Source organism: Tursiops truncatus, chromosome 15, assembly GCF_011762595.2.
Source record: "Tursiops truncatus isolate mTurTru1 chromosome 15, mTurTru1.mat.Y, whole genome shotgun sequence".
NCBI classification, from domain to species: domain Eukaryota; kingdom Metazoa; phylum Chordata; class Mammalia; order Artiodactyla; family Delphinidae; genus Tursiops; species Tursiops truncatus.
In genome coordinates, this window is record NC_047048.1 from 16,265,495 (window position 1) to 16,281,281 (window position 15,787).

The 15,787-nt window shown below is 49.6% G+C and overlaps 1 protein-coding gene across 1 annotated transcript; it reads right to left on the reverse strand.

The window, feature by feature from the left end:
* Positions 1–109: 109 nt before the first annotated feature.
* Positions 110–6,778, reverse strand: MAPK3 (mitogen-activated protein kinase 3). Its single transcript, XM_033840604.2, has 9 exons — positions 6,585–6,778; positions 5,341–5,523; positions 3,322–3,511; positions 3,010–3,126; positions 2,596–2,710; positions 2,078–2,209; positions 1,808–1,917; positions 1,558–1,712; positions 110–703 (listed from the first exon to the last, which is right to left on the reverse strand). The coding sequence occupies exons 1-8, from the start codon at positions 6,761–6,763 to the stop codon at positions 1,590–1,592; spliced, it is 1,149 nt and encodes a 382-aa protein (XP_033696495.1). The 5' UTR covers positions 6,764–6,778; the 3' UTR covers positions 110–703; positions 1,558–1,589.
* Positions 6,779–15,787: the final 9,009 nt, after the last annotated feature.

The following is a 15,787-nucleotide window of genomic DNA, read 5'->3' on the forward strand; positions in this document are numbered from 1 at the left end:
CCGCTCCAGGTAAAGCCACAGGTGGGAAGCAGCGGGGCTGGAGACTCAGTCCTCAAAGCAGCAAGGATCATGGTCAGGGCATCGGCGAACACAGACAGAGCCAGGGCCATCCATAGACACACCTCTATATTTATATATTAGACACAGGCACGGGGTGGGCAGGGGCACTGGGCTCTCCACGTGCCCCCGCCTCCACTTCTGTTCACCCACACACAGAAGCAGCGGGGACGTTAGATGTGGCAGCTTTGTGGGGGAGGGTTTAGGTCTGCTCCTCAGGGACACTAGTCCTTGAGCCTTAGGAATGTTCCTTCGGGGAAAATGGGGTGGGGTTTTAATGGGCTGAGTGGGGCAGGGCTGGCCCTGAGTCCCCACTCAAGTGTCCTCCATGTCCCTCCCCCACTGCCCCTCAGTAGGTCCCGGGGCAGCCAGAGCCCTTGAATTCCAGAACTACCAGAGACTGGGAGAGCCGGGCAGACGGTGGCAGAACAGCAGAGGGGAATTTGCTTTGGGGCCACCTGAGCCCCTCGGGTCCTCAGGTGAGGGGGGAGGGCGCGTTGGCCTGCCTGAAGCAGGATGCCTGAGCAAAGCAAAGGGAGGTGGCCAGGCCTGCCCTCTGCCTCGACCTGGGCTGTTGGGGTCTGGGCTGGGCACAGAGTCCATTTTCTAACAGTCCGGCAGGGGAGGGGCAGGCAGGAGGCAGGGCCTAAACAAAAAGGCAGGCAGGAAAGGAACCATTAGCACACGTGAGCGGACCTGCCAGAGCCCCGACCTCCACTTCCCTCATTTCGTCCTCACAGCCTGGCCTCTACTCCTGCCTTACGGTGAGTGTGATGCGGCTGGGTTTCCTTATCTGTGAATGCGGATGACATTAGTACCCATTTCAAGGTACTGCTATAAGGACTAAGTGAGTTAATCCATGCAAATCTCTTACAACAATGCTGGGTGCTCGGGAGGTGTTCGCTCTCATTATCAGGACTGTGTCCAGGAAACTGAGCTGCAGAAAGGTGAGGTGTCTTGCACAATATCACACAGCCCTTATGGAGTATCAGAGGCGGGCTTTGAACCCAGGTGTGTGTGCCTTGCTGCTATCAGGCCACAGCTGGCCAGAGACAGAGAGGAAACTAGAGGAGGAACAGAGAGCAGTGTGGGTGGCGGTAGCCCCAGCCGGGTCCCCCAGAGGTATGGGAACTGCTGACCTGGACACCAGGTGTGAAAAAGCCTGGCATGTGGGTCAGGCCGGATGCTGCCGGCTCCTCCCAAAGCAATTACTGCCCCACCTGCTTCTCTGCCCATCCCGGGGAGCCAAAGCCTGGCTCTGTTCCTCAGATGGGTGAGAGGGGGCCCTCAGTGACCTGGGGCTGGAGTGTGCAGGGTGTTGACAGGTGGGAGACATGTGGGGCTGGGCGACCACGGGTCTGCGGCTGAGGCAGGCTCTGGCCCTTCTGTTGCCACCGTACACGTGGCTCAGGGACGTGAGCAAGCTTGTGACTGCGTGGAGGCACGCTGGGCACCCTGGTCTCAGGGGGAATCTGTGCGTGGGTGGTGGGGAGCACTCACCAGGCCCCAGGGAGCAGAGGCATCTGTCCAGGTTAGGGGGCCTCCAGCACCCCAGGCTGGAAACGGGCTGTCTCCTGGAAGATGAGCTCCTTCAGCCGCTCCTTGGGTAGATCATCCAGCTCCATGTCGAAGGTGAAAGGTTCCTCGGCCACTGGCTGGGTGGCAAAGAAGTGGGGAGGCTCAGGACAGGGGCTGAGGGATGCCCACCCATCCACCTACCTGCCAGCCCTGCTGCTGGTGGCTGGCCCACCTCATCTGTTGGGTCGTAGTACTGCTCCAGGTAGGGGTGAGCCAGTGCTTCTTCCACTGTGATCCGTTTGTTAGGGTTAAAGGTCAACATCCGGTCCAGCAGGTCAAGAGCTAGGGAAGCGCAGGTGTCAGGGGTCAAAGGGAAGGTCAGAGGAGCTCCCAGAAGCATTGCTTTTCTTCTCTGTGTCCAGAGGCCCAGGTAGCTACTGGGCCCATGTACCTTCTTCTACACCCGGTTTTTATCACACACCAGCCCCCAAGTCTCTCTCACCTTTGGGGTCCGACTTGGGAAAAAGCTTGGCCCAGGCCACCTTGGTCTTGGAGGGTAGAGACTGTAGGTAGTTTCGGGCCTTCATGTTGATGATACAATTCAGGTCCTCCTGGGAGGGGGAGCCCAGGATACCTGTAGGTAAAGCAGGTGACTTGGTGAGCAATCTCTCCCTTCTGGGAACAGAAGGCGCCAGGAACAAGAGCCTCCACCAACCTGCTCCAGGCCACCAGCCAGTACTATGGTGGTGAAGAGCAAGGGGTCTGGATTCGGGCAGCCCTAGGTTCAAATCCAGGCCCTAGCACTTCCTAAGCATGGGGTGTATGTAGCCTTACTGTTCCCATCTACCAAATGGGGACGGTATCTATACCTCAGTGAACTACTGTGAAATGCTGTAGGGGCCCCACACATGGTCGTCCCCCTGACCTGACTCCCACAGACTCACTGACCCTGACCCTAAAGAAATCTCACCTCCAATAAGTGAAATCTCCCTCCCACTCAGCTGGCCAGTCCCCCCTCACCCAGAATGTGGTTGAGCTGGTCCAGGTAGTGCTTGCCCGGGAAGATGGGCCGGTTGGAGAGCATCTCAGCCAGAATGCAGCCCACAGACCAGATGTCGATGGACTTGGTGTAGCCCTGGGGAGGAGGAGAAAGTGGTGGGCTCCTGGGCCAGCCTCAACCTGTTGTTGAGCCAACCCTGATGTTTGCGCCTGCCCACAACCCCCGACCTAGGTTCAACACCAGCCAGGGAGGCAGAGGGCAGAGGCCCAGAGGAGCTAATCCACAGTGTCTTTCCAGAGCCCAAGGACCAGCATAATGTGACAAGGCCTGGGGGGAGACTTCCTGCATCACGGGGATCACTGCCTGGCTTAGAGGAGGCTCCAGGGCTTTGTGGGACACAGCCCCTTCCTTTCACGGGTGGGTGGCCCCCCTACCTTGGAGTTAAGCATGATCTCTGGGGCCCGGTACCAGCGTGTAGCCACGTATTCCGTCAGAAAGCCAGTGTGGTCGTGCTCAGGATCGGCAATTCGGGCAAGACCAAAATCACAGATCTGGAAGGCAAGCCAGGCTACTGAGCTTGGTGCTCAAGGCCTCCTGGGCCCAAGTAATCATATCACCGCGTCTCTGCCCATGCTGTTCCCTTTGCTTGCGAAACTCTCCCACCTATGGGGTGGGGGGGTGGGTACTGGGCACCTGCAAGCCTGAGACCCCAGGGGTAGGAGGAGACCGGCCCTCAACGCTCTGACCTTCAGGTCGCAGGTGGTGTTGATGAGCAGGTTGGAGGGCTTTAAATCCCGGTGGAGCACGTTGGCGGAATGGATATACTTGAGGCCCCGCAGGATTTGGTAGAGGAAGTAGCAGATGTGGTCGTTGCTCAGCTGCTGGCTTTTAAGCAACTTGTACAGGTCTGTCTCCATCAGGTCTTGCACAATGTAGCTGAGGTTGGTGCCAGAGACCCCCCAGATGGGGGCAGCGAGAGGCACTTGGTTAAGAAGAAGAGCCTTTGGTCAACAGGCTTCATATCCCTCCAGCTGATGCCCCTGGGACTCAACAGATCTGCCAACTCATATCATGAGCTGGGCAAGGCCCATACCTAGCAGTCGGGCTCAAGGCCTCTGCCGGATCTCAGCCAGGGACCCTGACCAAAGCACTTCAGTTCTGTGGCCTCAGTTTCCCTACTGGGAGAATAGGGCTACTCAACTGTGGGAAGCAGGAGAATGTCCCATTTAAGAGCAGTAACTCTGGAGTTCACCTGCCAGTGTCTGAATCCCCACTGCCCTGCTCATTGGCTTTGTGGCCTCAACCTGTCTGCACCTCTACTTCCTCATCTGTAAAGTAAGGGGAAAAAATTGTTCTCTAGAAAGTGGTTGTGAAGATTAGCAGAGAGATGACCCATGCAGAGCAGCCAGCCCAGTGCCTGGCATGTTGTAAGTGCTCGGCGAACATGAACTAGTACTGCTGTTATAAAAGCCTGAGCCGCACGGCTCTTGAGAAGGTTAAATGAGATAATGTATGAACACCATCTGGCATGCAATAAATGTTTGCTTAAAAATAAATGCCTGCGTTATGGGAATGGTTTGTGCAAGACGATGAGGAGAAACTCCCCATTGCACGCTCCCACTCAGGGTGCTTGGCCATACATCCAAAGACAGAAGAGTAAATGTCCTTTTATATTCTAAGATAAAAAGACTACACATAAATAAACAAATAAATGTCATGTGCTTTGTTTCTAGAAGACTAAATTAGGGCTGTCTTTCAGAATCAGCCTCCAAAGGGCCTTCTGAGAACACCTGGACCAACCCTGCTGTTTTAAAGATGAGGAGGCCCGACACGATGCAGTGACCTGGTTAAGGTCACACGGCAAGCTGGGGGTGAGTGTGGAGATTTCCTGCCCTCGGTTTGTGGTGGAAGCTGCAAACGGTGCGATACTAATCCTCACTCTTGGGTGGAGGACTGGAACTGGCTGGGGTGGGTGGGGCAGGGGAGAGGTGATGGGCGTTATAAGCTGCTCACTGAGCCAGGCAGGAAGTGGACAACAAACTAGGAAAGCAATATGGGGGGAGGGCAGCAAAGGCAAGGCTGTCCCTCCCGGGGCAAGGTGCAAGTCCACAGGGGCTTGGGGTGGGGCTCTGAGTGGGAAGTCCCAGAGAGAGGACAGGTTCTCATCTGGGGGAGAGGAGGAGGTAGCAACAGAAGCACTTGATTTTATTGAGGCTTTCTGAGTCTCAGTTGCTTCATCTTTGAAATGGAGCTGATGAGACCCATCTTATAGGGCAGTTGGGAGTTAGAATAAGAAATGTCAAAGCACTCGGCTTGCACTGCACCAGACTCATAGTAGCCCCTCCAAAAAGGGCAGTTTTCTTCCTTCCTGCCTTCCTTCCAGTCTGAGGACCCAGAGGAGAAAGAATCACCGTCTGTTAAACAAAAAAACTGACTGTGGGCAGAGGCTGGATCTCATCAGAGAACTGCAGATGTCAGAAGACAAAGCTCCCATAGAGACCATCTTGCCCAGCCCCCTACTGAGGCAGAACTCAGAGAACAGACTTGCCCAGGGCCATACTGCCTGGTTGCAGCAGGCCAGGACTCATCTGAGGCCTCCCCGTCGTCCTCTTACACTCTGTGGCCTCTTTACTGCTGGAAAGTTTCTTTTACTGGGTTTGTTTTGGAGGGTGGTAGGGAAGAAGGAAACAGAAAACAAGCCAACAGTCACCCAGCCCAGCTCTGAGGCTGTGCCTGGCCAGCCATCTGGCCAAGGTGAAGGATACACATCCCTCATGGCTTCCAGGGTGGGTGCCCGCAGAATGTCTCGGATGCCGATGACGTTCTCGTGGCGGAAGCGCAGCAAGATCTGGATCTCTCGCAACGTACGCTGGCAGTAGGTCTGATGCTCAAAGGGGCTGATTTTCTTGATGGCCACTCGAGTCTTGCGCACGTGGTCGTAAGCTGAGCTGAGAGGGCCAGAGATGTTGTTGGCATGGCCTTACGAAAGGGGGAGTCCAGGCCCGGTGGCCCCACCCAGGTCTTGGCAGGGAGGGGAGGGAGCAGGAGAGGCTCTGGCCAGTCATAAACAATGCTGGTTCCTTCCTGCTGTGAAGGCCTGGGATCTCCAGGGAGAAAGCTGGGGACCAGCCAGGCAGCCCTTCAGTGACTTCACAAACAGAGGAAGAGACTGACCGATCACTGACTTCCCCTCTCCTCAACCCTTTCCATTCTAGTTGCCCTGACCCCTCATCCTCCCCTTCCCAGGATGGGCTCCCTCAACCCAAGGCAGGTCCAGGGGTTGGGAGGTGTGGAGGACGTACAGTGAGGTAAATACAGTGAGAAGGAGGGAATCAGAGGAGGGACTGGAGAGAAGGGGTAGGCAGGGCAGGGGTGGGTGTCAGGGGGAGGTTCCTGGGCAGCAGAGTTATTCCCAGATGAACAAAGGCCCAGAGCACCCAGTGGGGCTGGGAGAACTCACAGACCCCTCCCAAAAGTTGCAGGAAGGCATTCCTGGACCCCTCATTGCTCACTGGGTCCCTGGCCCCAGGCCCAAAGCCCCACCCCACCCTGCCTAGCCCTGAGCTCTGCTCTTTTCTCCCAAACTCCTTGACCAGCCTCACTGAGGGGGGGTTCCAAGGCATCCTCTCCCCAGTGAAGGGTCCTTCACTCCTTCTTCACTAAGGATATTACCTCCCCAAGAAGACTTATTCTCTTCTCCTCACCCCGTGTCTATAGGGTCCCCAAGGCCCCCACAGCTCCCCCACATATACTCAGATGCCCCTCCCTTTATTACAGAATGGTGGGTTCAAAGCTCCCAAGCCCCCTCTCCTTAGATTTTACGCAGCGCCCCCTCCCCCAGAAAGCACTCAAAGGCCCTCTCCCTGGGACGCTCCCCAGCCTCCTGAAGCCTCAGCTTCTTCAGGATGCTAAGAGTCCCCAAGGCCCAGAGAGCTCTCAGCAACCCTCCCTGCTCCCTCCCTCGGAGCCCCCTCCCCAAAGACGCCCCCGCCCCCAGAACGCCCCTCACCTGACCATGCCATACGCGCCCTCGCCGATGTACTGCAGCTGCGTGTAGCGCGGGCCCACGTCGAACGGCTGCCCCTTTACTATCTCTACTTCCCCCGGGACCCCCGGGCCGACCCCGTCAGTTCCCCGGGGCTCCCCGCCCCCGCCCCCCTGAGCCGCCGCCGCCGCCGCCGCCGCCATCTCCACTCCTCCCCTCCCGCCCGCCCGCCTGCCTCCCCCCGGCGGCCCCGCCCGAGGCCCCGCCCCTTCCCGCCCGCCCTGTCACCCGCGGAGCCTTGCGCTCCAGGCCCCGCCCCTGCCCGTCCCCGTCACGTGACCCACCACCCCGCGCCCAGCTTAAGGAACCTGGTCCTTGGCACCTGTCGGCTCCGTCTACTCCAGTCAACCTTAGAAGCTCCCCAGGACCATCTTGAGACTGTCCAGACCCTCCCCCCGAATGCAGACCAGTAGGGCCGCCCGATGACCTCACCCAGAGCCACCCAGCAAATGAGTGCTGGACCGGGGACCAAGACAGGGCCACGTGGCCCCGCTGCCCCCGCCAGCCCCACTCAGCCGGAGGAGTGGCCCGGGCCTCGAGATGGAACCTTAAGGGAACCCTCACCAGCCCTCTGGAGTTTGGCCTCCCGGAGCCAGGCCCGATGCTAAGTGATCCAATGCGTATTTCACAGTGGCGGTGGGAGATGGATGCCTCACAGATGTGGCGTGCTTTTCACAGATGAGGAAACTGAAACCTGAGCTGGACAAGGTGACTTGAGAGCTGGAAAACCCAGGCTTCCAGACTCCCAGCGTAATGGCTTTCAGAAGGAGGCCTATCTGAGTGGGCTAGGGACCTGGCCTCAGCAACCAGGCTGTGCCTGTATCCTGAGGACAGATACTCCCAGCCTATCCTTACATGGAGAGCAGGGGAGAGGTGAGAGAGCTGCGTTGACTGGGTTTGGTGAAAATATACTATTAGGTTTTTCTGAAAAACAGCAAGATAGCTAACGTTTTTGTTGTAGTTGGGTTTGGCAATCCTGTCAAGAGCGTCATCTTTTGATTCTGTACTAGACTTTACACAGTACTTGGTCCACTTCAGTTTCTTCATTAGGACAACCCCACAATGCAGATGTCATCTGCTTTTCTGAGCTGGATGAGCAGGAGCCATGTCTGTCTTGTTCATCGCTGTATCCCCCACCCCTACACTCAAACTCAGACCCTCAGAAAATTTTTTTTTTTTTTTTTTTTTTTGAAATACGCGGGCCTCTCACTGTTGTGGCCTCTTCCGTTGCAGAGTACAGGCTCCCGATGCGCAGGCTCAGCGGCCATGGCTCACGGGCCCAGCCACTCCGCGGCATGTGGGATCTTCCCGGACCGGGGCACGAACCACTGCGCCACCGGGGAAGCCCCTCCTCAGAAATTTTTGAATGGATGAATCGACTCTTACAGAATGGGAAACCTGAGAGTTGGGGAGCTGAGACTCAACATGGTATTTTCTGACACATAAGTAGATGCTCTTTTTCATTTCATTCTGTCTCCTGGAATCATGGTCCGTTAAAACTGAAGAGAGGGCCCTCAGAGACCATCCAGTCCATCTCCCTCACTTCACAGTGAAAATGTGAGCTGGGACCTTCACAGAAACACACCTCCTAGGCTTAAGTAATGTTCTTGTCTTCCTTAGAAGCTGAGAGTAGGTCCTTGTATGCATTAAAGATCAAGAGACAAAATGGAACTGTAATTATGATTCTGAAATTACTCATAATTAGATCTATGGTGAGGCTCTAATTCAGATTGAGACCAAGTTGCTGGTTCCCAATAACCCACAAGTCAGTGAAGGTTCAAGAGGTGCTAATTAGGACTTCCCTGGTGGCGCAGTGGTTAAGAATCTGCCTGCCAATGCAGGGGACACTGTTCGAGCCCTGATCTGGGAAGATCCCACATTGCCGCGGAGCAACTAAGTCCATGTACCACAGCTACTGAAGCCTGCACGCCTAGAGCACATGATCCGCAACAGGAGAACCACCGCAATGAGACGCCCGCGCACCGCAACGAAGAATAGCCCCCGCTCGCCGCACGGAGAGAAAGCCTGCGCGCAGCAACGAAGACCCAACACAGCCAAAAATAAATAAATAATTAATTTTAAAAACAAGAGGTGCTAATTAGATCCTTTTTTTTTTTTTTTTAGTTATTCATTTGATAAGCTATTGAATGGTACTGTGTGCAAAGCTCTGAGCTAGGCACTAGGGCTGATAAAAGATTACTGTATAGTGTGAATTAGTGGTGAAGAGCAAGAGCTCTCTGGTGTCAGATTGCCTGGATTAGAATCCCATTTTCGCCACTTGCTGTGTTATCCTGGACAGATTACACACTGGCCTCTCTACTCATCGAATTTCTAATCTTAAAAAGAAATGTTAGGACTTCCCTAGTGGCACAGTGGTTAAGAATCCTCCTGCCAAAAGCAATTATACTCCAATAAAGATTTAAGAAAAAAAGAAAAGAATCCGCCTGCTAATGCAGGGGATGTGGGTTCGAGCCCTGGTCCTCCAGGAAGATCCCACATGCCATGGAGCAACTAAGCCCATGCGCCAAAACTACTGAGCCTGCGCTCTAGGGCCCTCGAGCCGCAACTACTGAGCCTGTGTGCCACAACTACTGAAGCCAGCACGCCTAGAGCCCGTGCTCCGCAACAAGAGAAGCCACTGCAATGAGAACCCCGCGCACTGCAACGAAGAGGAGCCCCGTGGCAACTAGAGAAAACCCATGCGCAGCAACAAAGAACCAACGCAGCCAAAAAAATAAATAAATAAATAAAATTAATTAATTAATTAAAAAAAGATGCACATACAGAAATCAATTTAATACAGGATAGATGGATGTAATATATGTGATATATAGATGTAAGATCACTCTAGAGAAGTGAGGAGGGAATAATGGAGGAGGTAGCATCTGCCTCTCTGAAAAAGAAGTAGGGTTTCAGAAGGACAGTATGGAGGAAAGGCATCAAGAAGAAGGAGCAGCATGAACCACCCATAGAGGCAGGAGCATGATTTGTCCCGTGTGGCTGCAGTTAAGGGGAGTTTAGGCTGGAGAGGTAGGTTGGGGCCAGGTTGAGGAAGGCCTCCGATTCCGGCAAGGAGTTTGGATATTACTCAGTAAGCAGTAAAAGCCTTTCAGGGACTTTTGCCAGATCATTTTGCAACTATGGGAGAATATAGTGACTCAGGGAAAACACCATGGAGTTGAGCGTGGAGCCAGGTTTCCTGAGTAGGAGTGAGTTTCCCGGCATGGGAAAGGCTGGTGTATCCGGAGGGGTGCCTGCCACCTCAGCTGTATCTGAGCCTCATTTGAAGGCGTGTGACTGAGAGCCCCCTCTAGTGGCTGGGGTTGGTACTTCCTTCCTTCTAGATTGGATTGGGATTTCTTAGTCTATTTCATAAATTCATATTCAACTAAGAGAGACTGAACATCTATTCTGTGCCAGACACTTATTTTTTTAATAGTTGGAGACTTCAATACTCCACTTTTTTTCTTTTTGTTTTTATTTTTTGGCTTGCTGCACAGCTTGCAGGATCTTAGTTCCCCGACCATGGATCCAACCCGGGTTCCTGGCAGTGAGATCACCAAGTCCTACCCGCTGAACGGCCAGGGAATTCCCTGTGCTAGGCACTTTTATGCACTTTATCTCCTGTCATCCTCATAGCAGCCATGTGAAGTAGATACTATAAACATTTAACAGAAAAAAAAATAAGCAGCAGCTCACTGAACTACGGAGTTGGAAGGAACTTTAGAACCATTTCCTCTGTCAGGTAGTGCAGTACCTCCACAGCCTCTGCATCTACCCAGACTAAGTCTTTTTAAGTCCTTTTTTTTTTCTTTTTGACCACACCACACAGCATGCAGAATCTTAGTTTCCCGACCAGGGATCGAACCCTCGCCCCCTGCAGTAGAAGCATGGAGCCTTAACCACTGGACCACCAGGGAAGTCCCAACCCAGACTAAGTCTTAAACCAGCTCTTATCTCTTTGTGATGTCAAGGTCACAAGAGAGGCCAGTTGGTGATTTGCTCAGGGTAATACAAACGAGTAACATTGGAAGAACACAAATGAACAATCCCCTTTCAGCTAACTCAGCTCACCAGCACAAACCGAGAAAGGAGCAAATGTACAGGAATAGGGGTCAGAACACAATGAATAATTTATGAAGATTTAAATACTGATCTCTTTTTTAAATCCAAAAAAAACCTCATTATAATTTTCTTGTGACACTTCTTCATATATGAGAGATTAGCTGGGTCTAAACATCTCTCCCCTGGTATAAGCATTCTTCAGCTGATCCCTTCTCTGAAATGTTGGTGGTCAGCTCTGCCTGCCCCCACTGGGCTCCTTGCCTGGGCTGTCCTCACCGGCCTTCTTTCTTGATGTCTCTCTCTTAGTCATATCATACTCCTGTGATGTCAAGTTTTTCCTTTATGTTAAATCTCTCCTTAGCCATTGCCTTTCATCCAAGTTCCAGTTCCAAAATTTCAGTGTTTGATAGACATATTCACCTGGAGACAAGCTGATATAGAAAATTTAGGATGCCCAATGAAAGTCATCCATTTTACTCCCAAACCTGCTTCTCTTACAGACTCTGTTTCAGGACACTCACCATTCTCTCAGAGTTGAACCCTGTTATTTTCTCATTTTCCATTTCTCTCCACGTCTAGCCAACTCCTTGTCATTTTATTATCACAATATTTCCCAAAGCCATCTCTTCTACCATTGATCAAACCCTAATTTCAGGGACTTCCCTGGTGGTCCAGTGGCTAAGACTCCACGCTCCCAATACAGTGGGCCAAGTTTCCATTCCTGGTCAGGGAACCAGATCCCACATGCCACAACTAAGACCCGGCACAGCCAAATAAATATTTTTAAAAACCCTCATTTCATGGTTTTATTCTTTTACCTTCTAACTCTTTAACTAACTTCAGCACTTACCAAAAAGTTGCAGAAATAGTTCAAAAAATTTCTGTACACCCTTCATCAACACTCCCTAAATGTTAACATTTTAAATAAACACAGTACAATAATTAAAATCAAGACATTAACATGAACAGAGTTAATCTACAGGTCTTTTTCAGCCACCTGTCCCCATAATGTCCATTTTCTAGTTCAGGATCACAGGTTGCATTTAGTTGTTATCACTCAATTTCCTTTAATCTGGAATAGTTCCTTAGTCTTTTTTTTTTTTTTTTTGTCCTTCTTGACCTTGACACTTTTGGAGAGTGTGTCTGGTGTGTCCTTGTGGTTCCTCCTTTCACTTTGCCTCTACTATTGTGTGATGCTACTACTATTGTACTAACTAGCCTCCTTTTCTTCAGTCTTCTTCCTCCTCAGATATGCCTAAAACACAAGCGCTTATAAGGTGTGTATGAAGCAGGAATCTTTCAGTAACAAGTGGCTAAAGATCAGCTCAAACCCACTTAAACAAGAAAGGAAATTTATGGGTTTACTTACTGAAAATTTTAGAGGTAGATGTTAAGGCACCGTTGGCTCCAGGGACTTAAACAACGTCATCAGTACTTTGGTCCCACCTCTGACCTCTGCTTTCTTCTGAATTGTTTCCATTCTCTGGTGATTCCTTTCATGGTGGCAAGATGGCTGCCAGCAGGTCCAGATTCATATCTGATGTTTTTTCCAGTAACTCCAGCAAGGGAGAGGCTCATCTCTGTCTTTCTGTCTCCTTGTAACAAAAATGCCAGATTTGACTCCCATTGGTTATTGGCTCTGTTTGGAGCCTGTGCAAATCCCTGAACCAATCAATGTAGAACTGGGGATTTAGTTATCTCTACTTGCATGACATGAACTGGTCTGGGGGAGGGATGGTTTTCCCAATGAAAATTGGTGTGCTATCCTCAGAAAGTGCTGGACAGGCAAAATAACAGTGTCATTACAATGTTTCTCTTTAGAGATTCTTCATTCCTCCTTTAACTACCAAATTAAGGCCAAATTCCTTACCAACATCCAAGGCCCTACTTCCTTTGATCCAAATCTTACCTTTCTCAGGCTCATTTCCTAGATGAACATTTCTCTCTAGGAAAACTGAATTTCTCAATGGCTTGCATGCCATACACATTCCTGCTTCTGTACCTTTGCTCATGCAATTTCTGTTATTTGGGTTGCCCGTTACGCAGGTTTTTCAATAAAAGGAATCCTTTCCATTACCAGGATGAAGTGTTTCCTGGTATCCTCCGGCTACGTGTGCCACATCTGCAGCTCTTATGTCTTAGAGCAAATGTCAAATGTGTATTATATTTATTTATGTGCTCATCTTGCCCTTCCTCCTAGATGGTAGAATTTCTTGAAGGCTGTAATGATGGTGTCTTTACTTTGCAACCCTCTTCAGTACCAAGATGTGTTTTGCACTCAATAAATATTTGTTGAAAGAGAGAATTGAGTATTTATGGAATGGTCTCCACACCCTTTGTCAGCTGGGATGATGCACTTTTCTGTATGAGCTCAGGGTTGACTGTGTTCCTGTTAAAAATGCAAAACCCAAAATAGAATACCATTTTCTATATGTAGTCTGACCAGTGGGAGTATAGTAGGAGTATTGCTTCCCTTGTATTGGTCCAATATTTTATTCTCTTCCACACAGAGACTTTCCCTGAACCTCATATGCCTCCTCACAGTGTTCTTTTCTTTAATGGGACTTAGCACAGTTTGTCAGAGATTCACTTGTGAAGTGGTAGAACACAATAATTAGAAGTGTGGGGACTGCAAGTTCCCTTCTCTTTCTGCCTCCGTGAATTCACTTTCCAGAACTGCAGAGAGATGAGCTATAATCCTATTAACTGCAGAGGCTTGGGTTATTTTATTTCAACACACAATGAAATTGAGTACCTTAGGGCCAGGTAGGCAATGGCTACACTGAAGAGGAAAACTGAGTGCCTCCCAAGTGCTAGATTTTTGAGGGCACATGATCTTATTTGATATTCACACAAGCCTTGTGAAACAGATGTCATCTTCTTTTCACACATGGGAAAGCTGGGGCGGAAAGCTTGGGTGACTCGCTGGAGACCATACCTGTGATAAGTGTCAGGCCTGGGACTCAAACACCTGTCTATCTGATTCTTCACTGGAGGCTGTAAACAGGTAACTCAAGGCCATATTCAGCCTGCAGATGTATATTACTTGACTCGTGTCATTTTGCTTTCCTTTAATTTAAAAAAAATCAAAAAACAATGCAAAACAAAAATTCAGGTCCTGGAATCAAACTGCTGGAGTTTGAATCCTGTCACCGCTAATCAGTTGTCTAACTTCTTCCTCAGTTTTCTCATCTGAAAAAGAGGATATAGTACTTACTTCATAGGGAGGCTGAGATTTAAATGCTTTTAATATGTGAACCTGGGTGGGTGGCATAACTTTTCTAAACTTTAGTTTTATCAAATCCAAATATGGGATCATAAATTGATTCTGTCTACTTCACAAAGTTAGGTACAGTAAAGTTTTTTTTTTTAATAAGTTTTATTTATTTATTTTTGTCTGTGTTGGGTCTTCGTTGCTGCACGCGGGCTTTCTCTAGTTGTGGTGAGCAGGGGCTACTCTTCGTTGCAGCGTGCGGGCTTCTCATTGTGGTGGCTTCTCTTGTTGCAGAGCACCGGCTCTAGGTGTGCAGGCTTCAGTAGTTGCGGCATGCGGGCTCAGTAGTTGTGGCACAGGGGCTTAGCTGTTCCATGGCATGTGGGATCTTCCCGGACCAGGGATCGAACCCAGGTCCCCAGCACTGGCAGGCAGATTCTCAACCACTGCGCCACCAGGCAAGCCCCTAGAGATTTTAAAATATGGAGGCCTTAAAAATGCAAAAGATATATAGACGTTATATGTCTCTTAATATAAGAGGTAACTCCCTAAGCTGACATCAAATTTTTGTTGTTTTTAAAATTAAGATATTAATTACAATCAATAAAATCCACCCATTTTACATATACAGCCTTGATGAATTTTGGTCATTCGGTACAATTAGGTAACAGTCACCTCAATCAGGATATAGAACAATTTCTTCAAACTAAAAAGCTCCTTTCTAGGGACTTTCTGGAGGTCTAGCTTCTAAGACTCCGCGCTTCCAATGCAAGGGGCATGGGTTCGATCCCTGGTGAGGTAATAAGATCCCATATGCCCGTGGTGCAGCCAAAAGACTTAAAAAAAAAAAAAAAAAAGCCCCCTTCCAGTGATTCTCTCTTCCAGGCAATGATTGATCTACTTTCTGTTACTTTAGTTTTGCCTTTTCTAGGATTTCATATAAATGAAATCACAAAGTAGTGTTTATGTTTGACTTCTCATGCTTAGTATATTTTTAGATTAAATTACGTTGTGCATACTAATATTCAACTTTTGAACTGAGATATAATTCATATACCATAAAATTCACCCTTTTTTTTTTTTTTAATTTTGGCCACGTCTTGCAGGATCTCAGTTCCCCAACCAGGAACTGAACCCCAGACCACGGCAGTGAAAGTGCTGAATCCTAACCACTAAGCCACCAGGGAACTCACAAAATTCACTATTTTAAAGTGTACAATTCAGTGGTTTTCAGTATATTTACAAGGTTGTGCCACCATCACCACTATCTAATTCCAGAACATTTTAATTACCCCCCAAAGAAAGCCCATACCCATTAGTAGTTACTGCCCATTCCCCCAACCCTGCAGCCTGGCAACAATTAATCCCTTCTGTCTCTATGGATTTGCTTATTCTGAACATTTCATATACATAGAACCATATAATATGTGGCCTTTTTGCATCTGGCTTCTTTTCCTTAGCATGTTTTCAAGATTCACCCAGGGTTTGGCTTATGTCAGTACTTCATTCTCATTTTATGCCTTAGTAACATTTCATTGTATGCAGATACCACGTTTATATATCTATTCATCAGTTGGTGGACGTTTGGATTGTTTCCACTTTCGACTATTATGCATAATGCTGCTGTGAACTTTTGTGTACAAGTTTTTGTGTGAACATATGTCTTCTGTTCTCTTGGGTATATATCTAGGTGTAGAGTTGCTGCATCATATGGTAACTCTGTTTAAACTTTTGAGGAACTGCCAAACTCTTTTCCATGGTGGCTGCACCGTTTAACATTACCACCAGCAGTGCATGAGGGTTTCAATTTCTTTACATCCTTGCCAACACTGTTATTATCTGTCTTTTTTTATAATACCCATCCTAGCAAGTGTGAAATGGTATCTCG

Excerpts from the sequence above, each read along its gene's own strand:
- MAPK3 (XM_033840604.2), bottom strand. The coding sequence starts at position 6,763 with ATGGCGGCGGCGGCGGCGGCGGCGGCTCAGGGGGGCGGGGGCGGGGAG. Across the intron at positions 5,524-6,584 it reads GGCGCGTATGGCATGGTCAG|CTCAGCTTACGACCACGTGC; the intron begins GTGAGGGGCGTT and ends TGGCCCTCTCAG. Across the intron at positions 1,713-1,807 it reads ACTACGACCCAACAGATGAG|CCAGTGGCCGAGGAACCTTT; the intron begins GTGGGCCAGCCA and ends TTTGCCACCCAG.